Source organism: Carassius gibelio, chromosome A8 (genome assembly GCF_023724105.1).
Source record: "Carassius gibelio isolate Cgi1373 ecotype wild population from Czech Republic chromosome A8, carGib1.2-hapl.c, whole genome shotgun sequence".
NCBI classification, from domain to species: domain Eukaryota; kingdom Metazoa; phylum Chordata; class Actinopteri; order Cypriniformes; family Cyprinidae; genus Carassius; species Carassius gibelio.
In genome coordinates, this window is record NC_068378.1 from 19,704,903 (window position 1) to 19,724,751 (window position 19,849).

Below are 19,849 nucleotides of genomic sequence, written 5' to 3' on the forward strand. Positions count from 1 at the left end.
AGACTGGAGCTTGTGTTAATCCTAGTTATGGGATGTAAATCCCGTGGCAAAACAGAGAAACAAATAGAGACATCATAAGCATAGCTGCTGTTCCAACAAAGTAAAATTAATTAGTTTAACCCAAGCTAAAGAATAAGAATGTGCATTTGATCAGATGCAACTGCAGTTACAATTTATGAGATGCATTATTTGAATGCTTGGCGAAAGAGATGTGTTTTTAATCTAGATTTAAACAGAGAGAGTGTGTCTGAACCCTGAACATATTCAGGAAGGCTATTCCAGAGTTTGGGAGCCAAATGTGAAAGAGCTCTACCTCCTTTATTGGACTTTGCTAACTTCCAAAAGGCCAGCGTTTTGTGACCTTAGGGAGCATGATGAATTATAGTGTGGTATAATTATTGGTCATCAAATCTTTTACATTTTTAACACACTCTGTTAGCTTAGATATTTTAGAAGTTTCATCTGGTCTCGTTGGGATATATAGCTGAGTATCATCAGCATAACAGTGGAAACTAATCACGTATTTTCTAATAATATTACTAAATGGCAACATGTATATTGAAAATAGAAGGGGACCTAGGACGGATCCTTGTGGCACTCCATATTTTACTGGTGATAAATGACTCCCCATTTAAATAAACAAAATGTTAGCGATCGGACAGATGTTTTGTTTTCTCATAAGTCCTCTTATAATCAATTAAGCTGTACATATGCTATATGAAAAGTAAATCTCTTAATTCGCACGTAAATCTGCAGTTTGTTGCTCATGATAAGGGAATTCTCGAGTTTCAGTCTAATGTAGACTAATCTGAATGCCTCTGATTGGCTAGTGCATTCCTACACTCAACATAATCATGTGTGATTGATTATAATCAACGCAACACTGCAAAAGCGTGTAAAAATAAAATGTGATGTTACATAAGCAGGTCTAAATTAAATACATCAAGTATTAAATTTTTCTTGAAAAACCAGGGGGACCCCTCAAATATATTTTCTTTGGGTGTTATGGGGGTCCCTTAATGCCCCCAAACCCCTCAACTCGCACTTGTCAATGTATACAAATAGATTAAATGAAACGGGACAAATTTAATCTTGACAAACTAAATATCATTTTAAAGATCTAAGCCTCAAGCATCAACGACAGATCGCTGTTTTTCAATGGAAAGCTTATAAAGACTGTATTTGCTACATTTGTGTAAGCAGTACACATTAAAACATGAGCAATGAAAACGAGCTACATACCAGATTCATCTTAATAACGAGTCATAAACACATCCACAGCTGTAAATCCCGGTTTAGTTAGGAAGATAAGGGTCCACTGAACGACATCTGATGGAGCATGTTTAGACCAATGAAGCAATAACGTTGTAATGTGGATCATAATTCCTTTGTTTACGTTTCAGTTTGTAACGCGGCTCGTGACGCACCTGTCAGCTAATGGAGGTGGAACTTATCAATCACCTTTTTTCTTTATTTGTTTTATATTTCAACTTTTTTCATATATGTGTGACTATGTTTTAGGCTGAATGTGAATATATCTGCATGATAACCATCTGTCTGAGTGCAAATCAGTGCAAATCAGCTTGCTATTACTGTGTATTCACAGCTATCACAGCTATAAATGAACGCCATCTATATGAATAGAGAGAGTGGATTACTGACTTTATGGCGCATTGGTATTATTACCATCTCTATAACTGGCCATCAGCACATCCGCACTTATTTGCATTGTAATTCACTTAATGTTTTTTTAGATCAAATAAATAAATAAAAATTCAGTGTGGTAAAAAAAATTTCAAGGCACTTCAGTGTCTATAACTTTTAATATTTTTGAGGATTATCAAATCTGGTTGATAAAAAGTAAAACCCAAAGGGTCTTCTTTCCAAAGATACCAAAATTATGTGTGTAACAAACATAAGTAAGGAACTGTTAGAATTTTAAGTTAGGTTGGGCACTTTCACCTGTAAATCCCAGTATTAGGGGTGCTGGCTAACAGGTTTTAACAACTTAAAAGCTTAAAAAACCTATGGCATTTCTAACTAGCACGGTAATAACGGCGTTGTTCTTGAAGCAGGTAAACTAGAGTTTCGCTATTAGTAGAGATGCTGCTGCCAAACTCTGCTGAGAGATGCACAGATCTCTCTCTCTCTCTCTCTCTCTCTCTCTCTCACTCTCATAACTTCAGTAATAATTGCATTAGTCTGACGCTTTATGTTGTGGCCGCATCACCACCTTGAATAATTATTGTATAATAATTCAACGGCCCATTGTCAGTTATTTCTTACTTAAATTAAATTGTTGTCCTGACAGTATTCCCTTTTTACAAAATGTAATTGTAATCTGATTACTTTCCTTTTAGATGTATTACGAATTAAAGTTATCAGTTCTTTGTAACCTTCTGATTATGTAACACCATTACATGTGTTCTGTAACTCTCCAACCATGTGCACAAAGAAGGTATGTGTATGTGTATACATAGACACTCATTCATTCACATTTCCACATTTGTTTACACACACACACACACACACACACACACACACACACACACACACACACACACACACACACACACACACAGGTGTAGTACAAATACTTTGTCTGTGTGGACCTCAGACAGGAGAGTCTCTCTTGTCCTCTGGTTTGCAGGTGTGCGTCTTCATTTTGGCCAGTTTCTCAGACTTGGTTTATTTGAAGTGTCTGCCTTCACAGCCATGTAACTCCTGCTGATGAGTTCTTGGGGAAACCATAAAAGCAGCATCCACCCATCAAATAATGGGAGTTTATCTCTGAGAGGAATGATGGTCTATGACCATCACACCAAAGTTTGAGTCATGACACAGGAATGGGTGAGGGTTAATGGGTATCATTAGAATATCAAGCTGACAGCATCACATTGTTGTGATGTGTACTGCATAACTGTTCCTCCAAAGGCTTGACCTTACACAATCTTGTTCATTTTCCCTGGTGTTATTTTTTTTCACACTCTCTCACATAGCTCGTCACTACTATTGATCTCTGTTATTTAAGATTCCCTGAGTGCTCATCATTTAAGTCTGTTGAGAAGATCTAGAGAATAATTCCCACCCTTAATATAAGTTACTATCTCTTTTGAAGAGACACACTGAAGCCCACTTTTCTGCTGACAACCTGGCCAAATCTACAGCATATTGCTTCAGATATATTGTGTTTATTTACAAGTAAATGCTCATTTTAAAATAAACATAAAAAATGTCCTTCCAAAAAAAAATCAAATATTTAAATTTAGCACTGCTTTGGGTGTCCGTAGTCCGCTCTCTTTCTCTTAAAGGATTGCATGCTTAAATCTACTTTTCTTGACGATTTAAACGCATTTTATTGATTTGCTGGAGAACGGTGGTTACAGAGGTTTGTTAAAAGATCCTATCTATTTTCTATATGCATGTTATTGATTTTATTGTGAAAGATTCATACATGCCAGGGTTACAATATTACACTAAGACTAAAACAAACAAACAATAAATAAAAATAAAAATGTTCATTACTTGAAATAAAATAAATGTTAACTGAAGTAAAATAAAATAAAAACCTTAAACCTTATTAATTTTATGTAATTGGCAAGTCAAATTGCCAAAAATAACTGAGAACACACCCTATGTTTTTTACCATATATTTTATATATTCTATACATTTTTTCTTATATAAAAAAAGTTTAATTTGGATGTCCTTCACAATATAGAGGAAAAGAGAAGACTAATTTCATTGCAAAAATGTTAAATTTGACGATATTTCATAAGAGATACACTTGAGTCTAAGTTCAATGAATCATTTGTATTTGTTGTCTTCCTGTAGAACTGAACCTGCTCTTCAATGTTTCTCCAGGGCTGAACTCTTTGACACTACACACAGTTAAAAGCAGCAATCGGCTCTCTGGAGTGATGAGTGCCACAGTTTTATCGGGCAGCTGTATACATGTCTATCCTTCATCTTTATGGGGACATTTATGATGGAGGGATTTCAAAGACATCGATCACTCTCCTTTGGATCTGAGACCATGATTTTTTTTCATGCTTTTTGCATGCCTTGTTGTTGTTTTACTAAAAGAATATGCATTGTTAGTAATATACTGGAGAAGATTTATATCGAAATCAAATATTCCCAGGTTCATTGTAGTATTTTCTAGCTTTTTTAGTGTAGCATAATTTTTTTGGGCGGGAGTTGTTTAAAAATATTCATTAACAAGACACTGATTGTCAAGTATGTGGAGGCGGGAACAGAAAAGAGTTCATTGACTTGACATTGACTTGACAGTAAGGATTTTAATGGAAGACATTTTCACTGTAATCTAATAGATCGCTTTATAATATCGAACATGCAAGTGCATGCCCCTTCACGTCTCTCATTCTCTCGCAATTTTAGCTGAGCTCTAGGACTTATCACAGTAATATTTCCACCCTGCCTCCCATTTCAGACATTGATTACACTCAATAACAGAAAATTTTGACTTTTTCCCACATGTACATGGTCCAGTGCCAGAGTGATTAAGTTGTTTCTAAGCCGATTAATGAAAGAAGGTCTGAATAAAAAAATATTCCTTTGAAAATGAAATAAATGACTTTCCACAGCAGATGTGTTGCTACATTGCCTATTAAGTTGCCTATTAAATAGCCTTTTTCAATGGCCCATTATTTTCCTCAATAAAAACACTCACTGGAGCTTGCATACTCCCTGCACTTCAGAAAGCATATTGAAGGAATGATGAAATCCCCTGTATAAAATGAAACATTTGATGTCTTAAACGCAAACCAGACGGGTTCAGGCTACTTGACAGGCTTCATGGCAGGTATGGAGTGGCCCAATTCTGTTTTATAACTGCCACTCTTCAGAAAGTCTGCCAGGGAACAAGCCCCCTGCCAATCGCCTGACTCTCGCATGCCCTCGGATTACTGAAAGATCGTGCCCATTATGGAGTTATTGATAGGCAAAATCATGGCAGAAACCATTAAGGGACCTCCCTTTACTTGATTTCAAATGTCACACTATTCTATTCTATTCTATTCTATTCTATTCTATTCTATTCTATTCTATTATAGTTTTCAGTTTAAAATGCTCTACATGGATTACTGAACATTAGAAACTGATAAGTCTGCCTGAAATCTAAATTGTGACCTTTTGAAAAAGCCTTTGCAACCAGTACAGTTCACGTCAATCAATAACTGAGAGAGCAAGGTTCATCTGACCTCCAGTAATATGACTATTTACCCCTTTGCATGTGGCTGTGAAATACAAGCTTTTAGTATTGTATTTTTCAGGCTTGTGACATATTGTCGTAATGTGACAGAAAGCCAGGATGAAATGTGGCATTTTGGAAAGGTCAGTTCATGGCCCGTCTCACGATTCGTCTCCCATCATGACGTGGCAGTTGTCATATGTCATTCCCTTTATTTAAGCAGTTGAGTTTAACTAAATCTTGGTTTTAGGTTTTTTATGTATATTAATTAAGGCAGTGTATCCATGTTAAGGTTTAAAATAACCTTCTTCTTCTTTTTCACTATTTCTCATTAATTCCCCCGATGAGAGTCCCTTCAGCAGGAGGAGGGAAAAAAGACATGCTCGTGTCAGAATCAAATCAAATTGCTTTTATCATCTTGCTATTTGCTGATGTTATCAGTGGAGGTAATGTGGTTATAAATTCAATTTCAGCCATGGAATTTCATTGTTTACTGATGTTGGTTGCCTTTAGGCAGAGATGCAAGCAGTTAGTACTTGTCAGTGATTTTATTTGAGATGAACCGAAGAAGAAATTTAAAAGAGAGGGGACTCAAAGTGGGGCCGACTGTCACTTTCTCAAGGGCATGGCTCCAGTTGACGTTTACATGCAGATCCATTATTCAGATCTATTTGTTTTCATCTGGCCACTTGTTAGCCTGTGATGGCCTTGCTATGAGACCGGTATTGCTACTCGATGTCTCGCTGTTGATGAGCTTCATTTATGAGACACATCTGCCTGGACTAGATGATTTTTATCATTGTAAAGAATTCTCTTTATTGCTCATTGAAGGTATATAATAATAAAGAATGTCTTTTTTGTTTGTCCCTCTGTCACCTGTCTCTCCAGGTAAAGTGAAGGCCCTGTACGACACTCAGACGCCCACGTGTCCAATCTGTCATGCTGTGCTGCGGCCAGGAGAGCTGCAAGAACACATGGAGCAGGAAATGGAGCGTCTAATGCAGCTGCACAATAGGTACATGGTCCGAATCATTCTCAACACACATTTGAAGCAGCCTTTTAATTTTCATTCATTCATTCATTCATTCAAACCATATAGAAGTAAATGTATTTATTTTATTTACAATAAAATGTTAAACATTTATTTATTTAATCTTGAGTACTTAAATTGAGTATCCCAATGATGACCCAATTTTTGTGGTTCTTGAATGTATTTTGTTGCCATAATCAAAAATCCTAATAAAAATCCAACAAAAACATTTATTTATTCATAAAAAAATCTTTCCAGTTATTATTTCTTCAAACTGCTGGGTTGAGGGCATGCTGGAGCATAATATATGCAAATACAATATATATTTATTGCATATATACATTGTTTTATTTACATGGTATTTATTTAAGTAAATAAATAAATAAATAGAGTATCCTAGTGCTGTCTTCTGTGAAAGTCTTTTACAGAGGAAATCTGTCTTGTTCCTGTAATGAACATAATACAATCCTTATAATGACTGAGACAATCAGTCCATCAACCTGCCTTAGTCTCTTTGCGTCGGCCGGAGCATGTAGACCGTAAAGTGCCACTGACAGTTAGCATGCTCTTCTGTCACTCTTACTTAAATCACATCTAGGCTCATGAAAATGCATCGCCGCCCATAGTAAAGACATCAAAACTGGAGACAAGAACAGGAGAGATGGAGGAAGGGCAGAATTAAAGCAGATTGATACTCTGAACACACATATACACACACACACACGCGCGCACACACAAGTTCCCAGACACCTCCTCCCTGTATCCTGTCCTTTCCAAAGGCATATTAAATGCTTCCAGGTTTTGATGGCATATTTATCTACAGCCTCTGGGTATGTGCACCATGCCTCCACCCTTCTCCTTGTCATCATTGCAACATCACAAATTACAAGCTGTTATTTTGTTCCTGACGTTTCACATCCAGTCAGGCTCAAGGCAGTCCCTGTGAATCTCACAGCAAGCTAATAACGCATTTCCTCAACGTTTGCTATCAGCTTCAGACGAGGCAGGGTTGCACATTAGCCACTTTGAACACATGAAAGATTTCTCCAATAAAGAAATTATAGCCATAATCTGCTTAGTGACAGAGCTGTGGACAGTAATTGTGTCAAATGGAACTCGGCCCCGGGGTGTGTTAGATCCTTCCTGCTTTACAGGACCTGAGTGGAGACAGCTTTTTATACATTATATTTATTTGACTGTGAAGAAAATGTAGTTTGAGAACATTATGTAACCTTATCCCTTGTTTCCAAGCATATTCTGGTTCAAGCTTTGTGTTTAAAATGAGGCTGAGGTTTATTGGTAATGGGATTGTGGTGATGAAATATGTGTTAATAACACTCTCTTCTGTTTACAGTCAGGGTCCCGCTCAAAAGGAGTGTCTTTCTGTTGGTGTGCCTAAGGTACATACTATCCACTATCCACACTTGTTATATACAATTTATCTATGTCTACAGGCAATAATAACCACTCTACCTCTCTCAGACTCTGTTCTCAATGCATATAAAGAGAGAGGGTTCCTCCTCTGCCTCCTCTCCACGTCCCGGAGATGAGGCTGTGCACTCGGACAGGTACCAGGTGAGCACAAAATACATATTATATACATCTAGCTGCATTAGCTTGCATGTCTCTTGTGGAGCATATTAAACTTTTAACAATTACAGGTGGAATCACAGAATTTGTGAATCCTTTCCTAAACTACATATCTCAGTATAGTGCTGCCATCTACTGGACGTTAATGTAATTAAAATATATGTATTTATGTTCTTAAAGGCAGTGTGTGCTAAATATTAACATTGTAATTTCATTCTGATTTCTAATTATTGACAAATGTATTATTCAGTTTATAAGCAATAAAATAAAAATATACATGTTTATATATAATTTAAAATGTTTCTAAAAATATGTTGTATATGTTGATGTTGATGTTGATCACATAATAATTTTATAATTTATTTATAAAAATCACTTATTATTTTACAGATAATTCTGTCCTTAGAATATCACACTTCAAATCAGGCCCATTAAAAAAAAAAATAAAGGTGTAATAATGGGTTTTGAAGAGTCCCTTTTGTTCTTCTCTTTTTCATTTCAGACATTTTTGCGAGTACGAGCAAACAGGCAAACAAGACTCAGTGGTATGTTGTCAATGACTTTCAGTATCTCAAAATATTCTCCATGTACTGTATTTCTCAGTTTTTTCATTCAGTCATTTCCTATGGAGGGTCATAAGCATTCATTGAGAGCTTGGATCTGACCAAATTAACGAATCTCCTAATGATTAAAACAAACATGTGTTTTATTCCTTAAGACATTCTTTGATCTTTGAAACTGATATTTAGTCATTATTATAAATAAGACACTACTGGTATACTTTCACTTACAGTTTGAACAGTCCCAGTTAAAGCCCCACCCTCGCCATTTGACCTAGCACCCTCACGAGCAGAGCAGATTATTCACCTTTAACCTTTTGATATGTTAACAGTTAAGGAGCTCTGCTGGTGCAGGTGCTACGCCAAACAGAAAGTGAAATCTGTTCATGATTGGACTGACTGTGGATTCCCACATGTTTCCTCTTGCCCACTGTCTGGTAAGCTGTTCTCCACACATGGCACATAACAACCAACACTTAATTTTATTTAGTAAAATTAGGTATTTAAAGAGGATTTATCTAGAATACCTATCAGCAGTTACTTAAAATAATCTAAAAGGAGAAAATGACTGTAGAATCATTTTGTAGAATGAGAAAAAATGTAGAATGAGAGAGTGAATTTTATATACAGTAGTATTTAATGTAATATTATGCCCTTGGCACAGGAATTGAATTGAAAGTATTGAATCTCCGTACTGTGAAATATTGATACTCTATCATGTAACAGCTTCAGCTCTGTTTTTACAGTCTAATTTGACTATATTATGAACTGATGCTCCTAAAGATTAATGTCCCGTAACATCATTAGGAGCTCAGCAATACACACAGATTTTAATTTGACAATGCTAAATTTTACTTCTTCTGTGTGTGTGTTCAAGAAAAGGAGATGCAGAGAATTCTGGAAATCTTTTATTTGTCTTAATTTTATAATACGATAAACATATCAGGCAAATTCCCATGCCATTTATTTATATTTTGTAGGACACAAAGGCCTTTCTGTCTTATCAGTTTATGTCAGCTTGAGATTGTACATATTTCCATCATTAAACTTCCACTGGAGAAAAATCGAATGCATTTATGCTGCATATGAATGAAATGTGAAAAGTGTTCAAACATTTCAGCTGTTTTGTTTCAATGTTTCGTTGTTTTTCTTCTTTTTTATTTTTACAGCACGAATTGGGAAACTGAAAAGACGGAAAGCAGAAGAAGATCAGGTATGATGAAAATGCAGCTAATTTCTCATTGTGCATATGTTTAAAGGTTTTATTCAAAACAATGAACCGTCCTTCCCCTTTAGACTGTATCTTCTCTGGATCTGCTTTCACTGACAGATCACAGACCGTTTGAGATGTCTGTACTGACAAGCAGTATGAGATATGATGTATAAGACAGATAGATGTGGCAAGAAGGATCAGACAAACTATAAACCTGCATGTGAAATATTTGTTTCTTTTTATTTTCTGATCCTTTCAGCTGTGCCAAGAGGGCATTCAGGGAAGGTAGCAAATTAAATTGTTGTCTTGAGGCGGATGCTGACATTTTCACCAGAGATACTGATATGTGTGTGTTTTCTACAGAGAGACAGTGTGTGTGTTGTTGATGATGGCTCTGTGCTGACAGCCGGGAGGGATTTCGAATGGGCCGAACAGAGAAGAGTAGAGATGGTTTCTGTTCTCAGAGGCTTCAGCGGTACAAAACACAAACACTTCACATTAATTTAACTACACACCAAATACATCCATATAAATCAATCCATATTTACAGTATAAATCGTCAGATTGGACTCAGGTATCAGATTAAAAAAACAAATATCTTAAGAAATCGTAATGTGTAACAAAAAAGACATTTGAAAACAGTTGTTGTGTCCAAAAACCTACAAAACTGTCTACAGACAAACTCAGTGAAAAAAAAGAAATGTTGAAAAATAAATAAATAATTGCAATACTGAAATGTATCTATGAACAGTAAGTTCAGCTAAAAACGGATTATTTAATCAAACTTCTAAGTATGCTACACTGAAAAAAAGTGTAGTATTTACTTCAAAACTATTTTTATTCAGAAATTGCTTGTAAATTCCACAAAGAAATTAGTCAAGTAAAACATTTATTAAATTACATTTGAAATTTGAAGTAGAAAGACTGAAACAAGACTGACTATATATATTTATTATTTATATATATATATATATATATATATATATATAGTTATATGTATAACTAATACATTTAACTATGTATTAGTTTTTATGTAAGCTTATAGCATTATGCTAAATATATTAATAGTCTATTAAAATCAAATGCAAAAGCCAAGTCTATTTGTAGAGTTAATGCCAATGCACACTGTTCCCAAATCAGTTGCTTATGAGCTTAACTGACTGCCTATGTATTATCTAAACAGCAAGCTCACTTAGTTTTGCAACAGAGCTTGTGTGTGTGTGTGCTTGCGTGTGTGTGTGTGTGTGTGTGTGTGTGTGTGTGTGTGTTTGTGTGTGTGTATTTAAGAGAGAGAGAAAGAGAGTGATTAGTTCACAACAGACATGTGAGATAATGGTAATGATGTTAACCTCATGAGAAGGAGATTACTGTAAAAGCACAGGGGTCAAAAACAGAGACAGAGCCGATCACAAAAGACTCAGAGGTCATCCAGACCCTGTGTCCTTAAAAGCACTTAGATTTTATTAGCACTTTGCAGTTCATCAGTAGAGTGCATTTGTATCTCAACCTATTTTTTGAATTTCACACTCTCTATTCCTTTGGCACTCTTGTTCTGTAAAGCTTTTTTTTCTTTTTGTCATTGAATGAATCCTCATGTCAAATGTCTTAAGGTTTGGTGAGCAGCACATTGAAAGAACATCAGGACAGTGATGCAGATCTGGATGTGGACGGTGATGATACTTTGAAATATGGAAAAGCACAGTATCCTTGTTTTTGCTGTCAGTAAGCACAGTTTATGGCATAGCCAGTATGTGCACTGATCTTTTGTTCTTTCATGAAAGCATTATTGATAGTAAGAAATGTTTCCTCAGCAAATGATCTCAGATACACAGAGGCAGATGTGATTCCGTGTTCAGGAAATGAACCCAGAGATGCAGAGGAGAGGCAGGCGTTAAGAGGAGCTGTTTTAAAGTATGCACGCACAAAGCATATAAGAGCATATTATTAGGGCTTATACGCTACTTTATTAATACTGTTTTTTTTTTTTTTTGCTTTAAAAGTGATGACACAACTAGCAGGTTATCTCCAGAGCAAACCAAGTTGGCAAACTCAGGTGAGCAAAAAGATTTTTACAGATGTTAGTTTAGTAAATGTTTAATGTAGTTAGTTTAAACACACACACACACACACACACAAACATCTACCAGTACAACAGTACACATATATACTATACTGTGTATATTGTATGTATATACATACTGTAAATAGTGCATGTGCTCTTTTGCATCAATCAAATTATTCATAATGCTGTACTATGTCTGCAGAAACTCCTACTACAAGCAATGGAGAGTTTAAGAACAATAGAAGCACAACATCTCCAACAACCTGTAAGAACAGCGAGTTAGAGATGTAAGTATACCTTAATAGAATAGTTTACCCAAAAATCACCCCATAATTTACTCACCCTCAAGCCATTGTATGTGTATATGACTTTCTTCTTTCAGACAAATCAAATAAGAGTTATATAAAAAATGTCAGGGCTCTTTCAAGCTTTTTTATGGAAGTGAATGTTATTTTTCAATAGTCCAAAATCCGTCAAATAAAGAGCAACCATCCATAATAAAAAGTGTCCCATTTTGTAATTTTTAAAATCAGAATACAAAGAAAGGATTTGTCCCTACTTCTGTTTGATTGTGATGTTAATGCACAATTTTTAATGCATTAATACGTCATAAAACTTTTGCTCATTACAAAACTGACATTACAAAGCTATTGAAATGGCAATTTTTTAAATCAATCCTAATTGATATTTATTATATCCAAATCGAGCTGTGGTTTGTGTTTTGTGCATGTATTCCAGACTCTATTAGCTGTGATGCTCATATGTGAGATACATGTAGGTTAAGATTCAAGTGCCTCCACCCAATCTCCCTCGTCCTTCTCCTCTCCAACATCCATGTCATTTTCTTGGAAGAGATCTCTTCATGATCATGATACAGCTCTTCTTAAATCCTGTTGGGAAGTTTTAACTTTTTTGTGCACTGGGAGATAGTTTAATGCATTACTAATCGTGCAACTGAGATCAAGTTTGCAGGGACACATGAGGAATTATATATGGCTGACCCATTCAATAAAAGTCACACAAATCAGTTCTTTCTCAGCGGGGCTACATTTTGGCAGGTCCACTGAAGTGTGTTTGACTTATGTTTTGGAATGAATCATTAATACGCATGATTGATCCATTTTTCCGTCAAGGAGTGTCAGACTGCAGAGAAACAATGAAATACTTTTTCTAAATGTAATTATTCTAAATGTATTATGTGATTTGTAGGTATTTACATGTCCACCCACAGATTAGGGAAGTTGCATCATCACTATCAAAATAACAAGCCTTCTCTCTCTCTATCACACACAAACAAAAATGTAAATGTTATTATATTATATTTGTAACAATATTCACTCCATACTCATTGGGAAGAAGGAGGCGGGAACCGGCGCACAATCAAAAAGCATTTTAATAATTCATAAATAAATACAAAACGGCGCACCAGCCCCTCACGGACGACTGGTGCGCACAAATAAAAGCCAAAACATAAAATAATGTCCCAGGCCTGGTCCTCTCTCGTCCTTCACGGTCGTCGCTCCAGTTTTATATCCTTCCATCTCCTACGTGGGACTCAAGACCGGCGGTGGGGCGCAGGTGTAGCTCATCTCCAATCACTACACCTGGCCTCACTCCTCGTTCCCACGCCTCTCGGCCCCGCCCCACTCGCCACATACCCCCATCGCCCCTCGCAGGCCGGGGGGTACCCTCGAGACTGCGCTCTACTCCCCCCCCCCCCCCTTCCCTCCGGGGGGGACCGCTCACGGGGACCTGCAGGAACCTGGGGGTAGGACAGACGAGGCGAGAGAAAAGGAGATGGAAGGAGGAGCGACAAGGACGAGAGAGGGGAGAGAGGAAACAAAAAAAAAAAAATCAGGTTCCCAGACGCACTGCTGCTCGGCCCTCCACCAGCTGGGTGATCTCCTCCGCGGTGCCTGGCGGTGGCACTGGACGGCCCTCGGCGGACGGCACGACACTCCTCCGCCGCCCGATGGACGGCGACGGCTCCTCCGGTTTTGGGCAGCCGGCAGGAGTCCCCCGTTCCCTGCCCCTCCGGATTCCTTCGCGGAGGCAGCAGGCTCCGGCCCCCTGGCAAACGGCGCCGACTCCTCCGCTCCCTCACGGACGGCAGCCGCCCCTCCATATCGTGGGCGGCCAGCAGCGAGCTCGCCCGTCCCCGGCAACTCGCTCCAGCCCACCGCCTCGAGCGTCCCTGGCGGCACATACCTCGCCAGCTCGAGGGCACCGCGGATTCACCACAGTGGCGAGGGATCTTCAGCAGCGCGTCCCTCCTTCTCCCGGGCTTCGGCACCACTGTAACAATAAAACTTCCTATACATCGGGAAGAAGGAGGCGGGAACCGGCGCACAATCAAAAACATTTGAATAATTCAAAAATAAACAAAACAGCGCGTCAGCCCCTCACGGCGACTGGATGCGCACAAATAAAAAGCAAAACATAAAATAATGTCCCAGGCCTGGTCCTCTCTCGTCCTTCACGGTCGTCGCTCCAGTTTTATATCCTTCCATCTCCTACGTGGGACTCAAGACCGGCGGTGGGGCGCAGGTGTAGCTCATCTCCAATCACTACACCTGGCCTCACTCCTCGTTCCCACGCCTCTCGGCCCCGCCCCACTCGCCACAATATTATATTATATAGATGATTGGCTAGCAAATTCTAACATTTCATATCATTTTAATATATTACTACTATATACTATATATATATATATATCTATATATATCTATATGTGTGTGTGTGTGTGTGTTAAATATATCATACTATTATAATGAATATTTAAACATATAAGGTATGCACTTGTGTAGGATTTCTATTTTTCTGCGTATTTTTGTACCGGATCCGTCACCACTCTCCAATAGGTATTAAGCCTGAGGACAAGGGCAGTTATTTCATATTTCCATTAGACAGCTACAAGAGAAAACCCAGCATTCATTATGCTTATATTTGGAGGCTATTACATGAGGCATTTTTGATGGATCACTTAAACACCCCTGCTGTCATAGTTCAATTCCTGAGAGCTGATTAAATGGGGATGCCTTGGCCAGGATGTTCCTACCAGGGATTAGGGTGCTCTGAGCGAGTGTTATTTAATTGTGGTGAAGTGGAAACACTTGAGTGAGGAAGGGTTAGCGAGGCGGGAAGGAGGACTGTTCCTGACAAATGACAGTACGCTGTGGGGCTTGCCGCCCAGCCCTGTGTGGAGACACTACATTTACATTAACATTTAATCAATTTGCAGACGCTTTTATTCAAAGCGACTCACAAATGAAAACAATAGAAGCAATCAGACCTTCGAGAGAACAACAACAGTATGCAAGTGCCATGACTCAGTCTCAGTTAGTCTAGCGCAGTACACATAGCTGTTTTTTTTTTTTTAAATTAAGAATAGAATAGAAAAGAAAAGGTAAGTGCTAGTTTTAGTTGGTCAAGTGCTTAGGGAGAAAGATGCGTCTTTAGATGTTTTTTGAAAATGACTAAAGACTCAGCTGTTTGAATTGAGATTGGGACGTCATTCCACCGGCTGGGCACAGTCCAGGAAAACATCCGTGAGAGTAAAAGTAATAAAGCAATCACACTGATGCAATGTTTGCACACTGCAGTGACATGACTGTCGCTCACCTGCTGTGGGAAGGGCTGATACAAGGGGCCATCCTAGCTGTTTTTACCCACACTAAAAGTTTTTGGAATTGTATAATTACTACAAATGTCTTTTATTTTTGTCTTTTCTTTGATTATTTCTTGTGGCTACCCAAAAACATTTCACATCCATTTACTTGAACATAGATATATGCAGTCAGTGTATGCTCTTTGTTTTTAGTGTTCAATATGGCATCACAATAGCAATGCAGACTCTCATGTATTACAGTGTTGAATTTGCTTCTGAATCCACCTCAATTAATGATGCAATCTGTCTGATAACCATTCATGTGTAATTTAGAATTCATAACATGGTCTTCAGCGACAAACCCCTCAGTATGCAGTTACTCTCTAATCAATCTCTGATGGATTTGTTCTTTGTTTCATTTAGCTTACCGGAGGACCCCTCCCTCAGTACGCTGGAGGTCCTGAAAACACGGATCAGAGATCTGGAGAAGCAGCTCACACGAGGGGACAGGTTCAAGTGTCTCATCTGCATGGTAAGCTTGACCATGCATATTTATTCAAAAAGGATTTTTAAAAACACAATGACACAATGCTGAATTTAAGCAGCATTTACTCTAGTCTTCGGTGTCACATGCTTCTTCAGAAATCATTACAATATGCTCATTTGGTGCTAAATAAGAGTGTCTTATTATTATCAATGATGAAAACAGAAAAATACGTTTTTCTTATGCATGTCATTTTATTGTGTACATATACTTTTTCAGGACTCCTACACAGTACCTCTGACCTCCATCCAGTGCTGGCATGTCCACTGTGAGGAATGCTGGCTTCGCACCTTGGTGAGATGAACATGAATCATACTGTACTTAACAAAAGTGACTTCAACAAGTGTAATCTTTATGTTATTTTTGACTGTTAAATGATCTTGATTGGTCCCTCATTCCTGCAGGGAGCTAAGAAACTGTGTCCACAGTGCAACACTATCACCTCACCCGGGGACCTGAGACGAGTGTATTTGTGAAGAGTTACAGCTGTGCTGTCATCTGCCTGTTTGCACTCTACACAAACGGATCACTTTTACTGAGGGGAACCTTTCTGGGCTGATGCAAAACTTAGAGGACGTCTTGCCTAACAGAGTCATTGCCCAAAAGGTTCTTTCAGAATGCAACCCAGTTACATGAAGACCACTGTGTTCATTTCTTAATGAAATGGTAAAGTTTTAAAGTACAAATCTGCCGTAACAATATTGTAAGGACAGTAAAACTGATCACAAAATGCTTCTATGTATAAAATCTTGTTTTATAAAATATTAAGTTATTCTCATTGAGAAAGTTCTAAAGCAATCTGTCAAACAGTTTTGTGAATGTTTACACTGAAGAGTTCTTTTCTCATTTGGATCTAGCAGTGCTGATATCTGAAATGGCAACTTCTAAATCATTCATAAACTGTTTTGTGTAGAATGTGAAAATTTCATCCTTATGAAACTGTAATTTAATATTGAATGGGATTCTTTAAATATGGTTTAAGATAAATGATCATTTCAGCTGTTACACAGGTGGTATACCGTAGTGTAATTGTTTATATCATGATTTTTTTTTTGTTTCATTATCCCCTTATGCTTACCATGCGTAAAATCTCAAAGACAGGAGACTGAATATGATGCAAAATTACAAAGCCATTCTCACCAGGTTTGTAGATTCAAAAAAGTGATAATTTTATCAAACAGTTCACGCATAAATAAAAATAGGTTCAGCAACAGATATTCTGAGTTGAAGTAGTTCCCTGTATATTTTGGACTTTTTTTTTTGCTCTTCTGCTTCAACTTTTAAGATGCTGTGCAGATGTAATTGTCTACTTTCCTGTAATGAATGAATGAATGATTGACAGGTTATTGTATTGATATGTACTGTACAGCAGAGCTGCATCGAAGAACACGTGCTTCCCCTTCCTTAGCAGGTGGAATTGAATCTAAATGCAGGTTATGGACGCTGAGGTTGATCTCTGCTTAGCCTTCACTCTCTCTCCACTGCCAAGCAGAATAAAGGTCTGTTAGCACTGAGTCACTCTATGACATTATGACTCAAGGAACTAAGCTCAGAACTAACAGAAAAGGAATTCAATTTCCTTTGTGGTATTTTAGCAATAGTTTTGTTACTCTAGTCAAGTTACTACAGGTAACTGAAAGATCGTGAAGCACTTTTGATAGAACTAAAATAGAAAGAAACACAAAACCAGCTTTGTTTTATGATGATGCATTTTGTACAGACCCATCTGTTTTTCTTTGATAAAAAAAATAAAAAATCTAAAGTTGTTGTCTATCAAATGTCATTGTCAGCCTTAAAATTGTTTTCAGCTCCAAGAAACCATCACCATGCTCCTAATGTGAAGCTGGACCTATTTGGAAGTGCATTTATGCATTTTACTGACATTTTATCTAAAGCTACAGTACTTACATTGCATACATTTCATCAGTTAATGTACTGTATTCCCTGGGTATCAAACCTATGTCGCTGACATTACCTGTACCTCTATTGTTTGAGCTGAGAGTGTAGCAGGATCAATAAATAATCAGAATTTCCTCTTTCTTTTCAGTTTGTTTATTGCATCACAAGTATCTTTTAACACACCTGGTTCATTTCAGCCATTCTAACAGATGACTGTAATGAATGACCTGATAAAAGGATGTCTGAGGCTGATGTCCTGACATATCTCTAATTAGCAGCACTATACAGACACTTGTCTGTGTGAATTTAGGTTAGCTTTGGATTAGCCTCGCCTTGTGTCTAATGTAAAAGGAAGGAACTGCTGTACTACTCTCAGTGTATTTTACTCCTAAATGTGACCAAAATTTTCATTTAGACTTCCAGCCCCAGCAACCCTAATTAAATAAAAAAATTTGGACAATTTGCAAGGGATATCTTAGCAGACCAAACTTTTTGGACACTCTATCGAGACTTTTTGAGACAAATTTGAAACTTTATTTGACAAAATTATTATTGTTTGATTCGGATCTGTGAATCTATTTGTTAATTTCTCAGAGCCTTTAAATATTTTTTTTTAAATAACATTTGTCTCCCAAATACATTTTTAAATAACATTTTTATCTGACTATGAATTGTATGATATTGTATGATAATTTAATATCAATAATATCATGTTAATAGTTATTATTTAGCACATTGTATCTAAGTATTTTATATAGGTATCAGTACTCAAATTTGATAGTGAATTTTAGTTTAGTAAAACTCCATATTGCTTGAAAATATATGCATATACAGTTTTGTAGCATAGTTTGAGCGTTATTTATAATTGACAAAAAATATATTGTTAGAGTTTTGCCTTATTTAGATGATTTACAATGCATTTCAGGATAGACTGGGGCTAGTTGTCTCACATTTGAGTTATATGCTGTAGGTATATATATATAAACAGTATATAGTTATAGATATTTAGCTTATAGATATATATTTAGTAGGGGTGTAACGGTTCACAAAATTCACGGTTCGGTTCGATACGATACACTGATGTCACGGTTCGGTTCGGTTCGGTTCGATACGTTTTAGATACAGCAAAATGTAAAAACATCTCAACTTTTCAGAATGCCGCAAGCGCACCGCGGGTCATGTGACAAGAACCAACCAATCAGCTTCATCCTTTCCCGTAACAACGTTGAGAGCTCAGCCAAGATGAAGGAACAGCTGATCATAGTTGTATATGGATTGCAATTTTGAAATAAATTCAGTAGCAGAGCTACTGCAAGCGATTTTTAGAGCTGCAAATCCATTTATCCTTCGCTGAAATTTCCGCGTCTCATGGAGAGAGCACGTCATTGTTGCTTAGCAAAGACAGACGCCTCAGGAGAAAGACGCGCTTAGCGTTTTCCATGCGTTTTTAGGCACGATATGTGAACGGCCCCTAAGGCGCTCGCTCACTCAGCACGCGCTGAAGGCTCGTTGCAAAATGTCTAATGCATTTAACAGACCAGAAATATAAGATCCTAAAATAACCAACAGGTCTGGTGTTTGGGTTGGATTCCCTGTAAGCTATAGTGTCTAAATGCTGCAGGGATAGTTTGCTGCGTGCATGTTTCTCCTTTTTTTCGTCTTTTCCCAGATAGTACTGACGCATATATCCCAGATATTCCCGCTGGGTTTTTTTTTTTTTTTTTTTTTGTAATCCCGCTGGTGTACCCTGTCATGTTGCAGATGCGACATACCGTTGTTTATTTATCCACCACTCTCTTGCCATCACCATTATAGCTTAAAGGGAATCCAAAGTGCACCCAAACACCAGACCTGTTGGTTATTGGGGGATCTTCTCATTTCTAGTCTGTTAAACGCATTGGCTATTTTGCAACGAGCCTTCAGCGCGTACTGAGTGAGCGAGCGCCTGCTGAGTAGCCTAACATAAACATATAAGATGGTGTTTTTTTCTTCTTCGGGAGTGTCAGGGGCGTTGCCTGTTACGTTGTTTGGGTTATTGGGCTACCTTGTTGAACGCATATCATTATATTTCTTTCTCTCTCTTTTTTTTTTTTTTCAAATATAATTAATTACTCCAACGAACCGTTCGGTATAC

The 19,849-nt window shown here is 37.5% G+C and overlaps 1 protein-coding gene across 1 annotated transcript in view; it reads left to right on the plus strand.

Moving 5' to 3' along the window:
• Positions 1–17,577, plus strand: part of LOC128018067 (E3 ubiquitin-protein ligase RNF220-like) — a 30,767-nt gene extending 13,190 nt beyond the window's left edge. Inside the window, exons 2-15 of the mRNA XM_052603450.1 lie at positions 6,099–6,225; positions 7,595–7,640; positions 7,723–7,815; positions 8,333–8,375; positions 8,723–8,827; positions 9,560–9,603; positions 9,967–10,078; positions 11,214–11,304; positions 11,428–11,514; positions 11,604–11,656; positions 11,868–11,952; positions 15,696–15,804; positions 16,036–16,110; positions 16,221–17,577. Of these exons, the coding sequence (XP_052459410.1) occupies positions 6,099–6,225; positions 7,595–7,640; positions 7,723–7,815; positions 8,333–8,375; positions 8,723–8,827; positions 9,560–9,603; positions 9,967–10,078; positions 11,214–11,304; positions 11,428–11,514; positions 11,604–11,656; positions 11,868–11,952; positions 15,696–15,804; positions 16,036–16,110; positions 16,221–16,292 (1,142 nt within the window). The 3' untranslated portion in view covers positions 16,293–17,577. The remainder of the gene's footprint in view (positions 1–6,098; positions 6,226–7,594; positions 7,641–7,722; positions 7,816–8,332; positions 8,376–8,722; positions 8,828–9,559; positions 9,604–9,966; positions 10,079–11,213; positions 11,305–11,427; positions 11,515–11,603; positions 11,657–11,867; positions 11,953–15,695; positions 15,805–16,035; positions 16,111–16,220) is intronic.
• Positions 17,578–19,849: the final 2,272 nt, after the last annotated feature.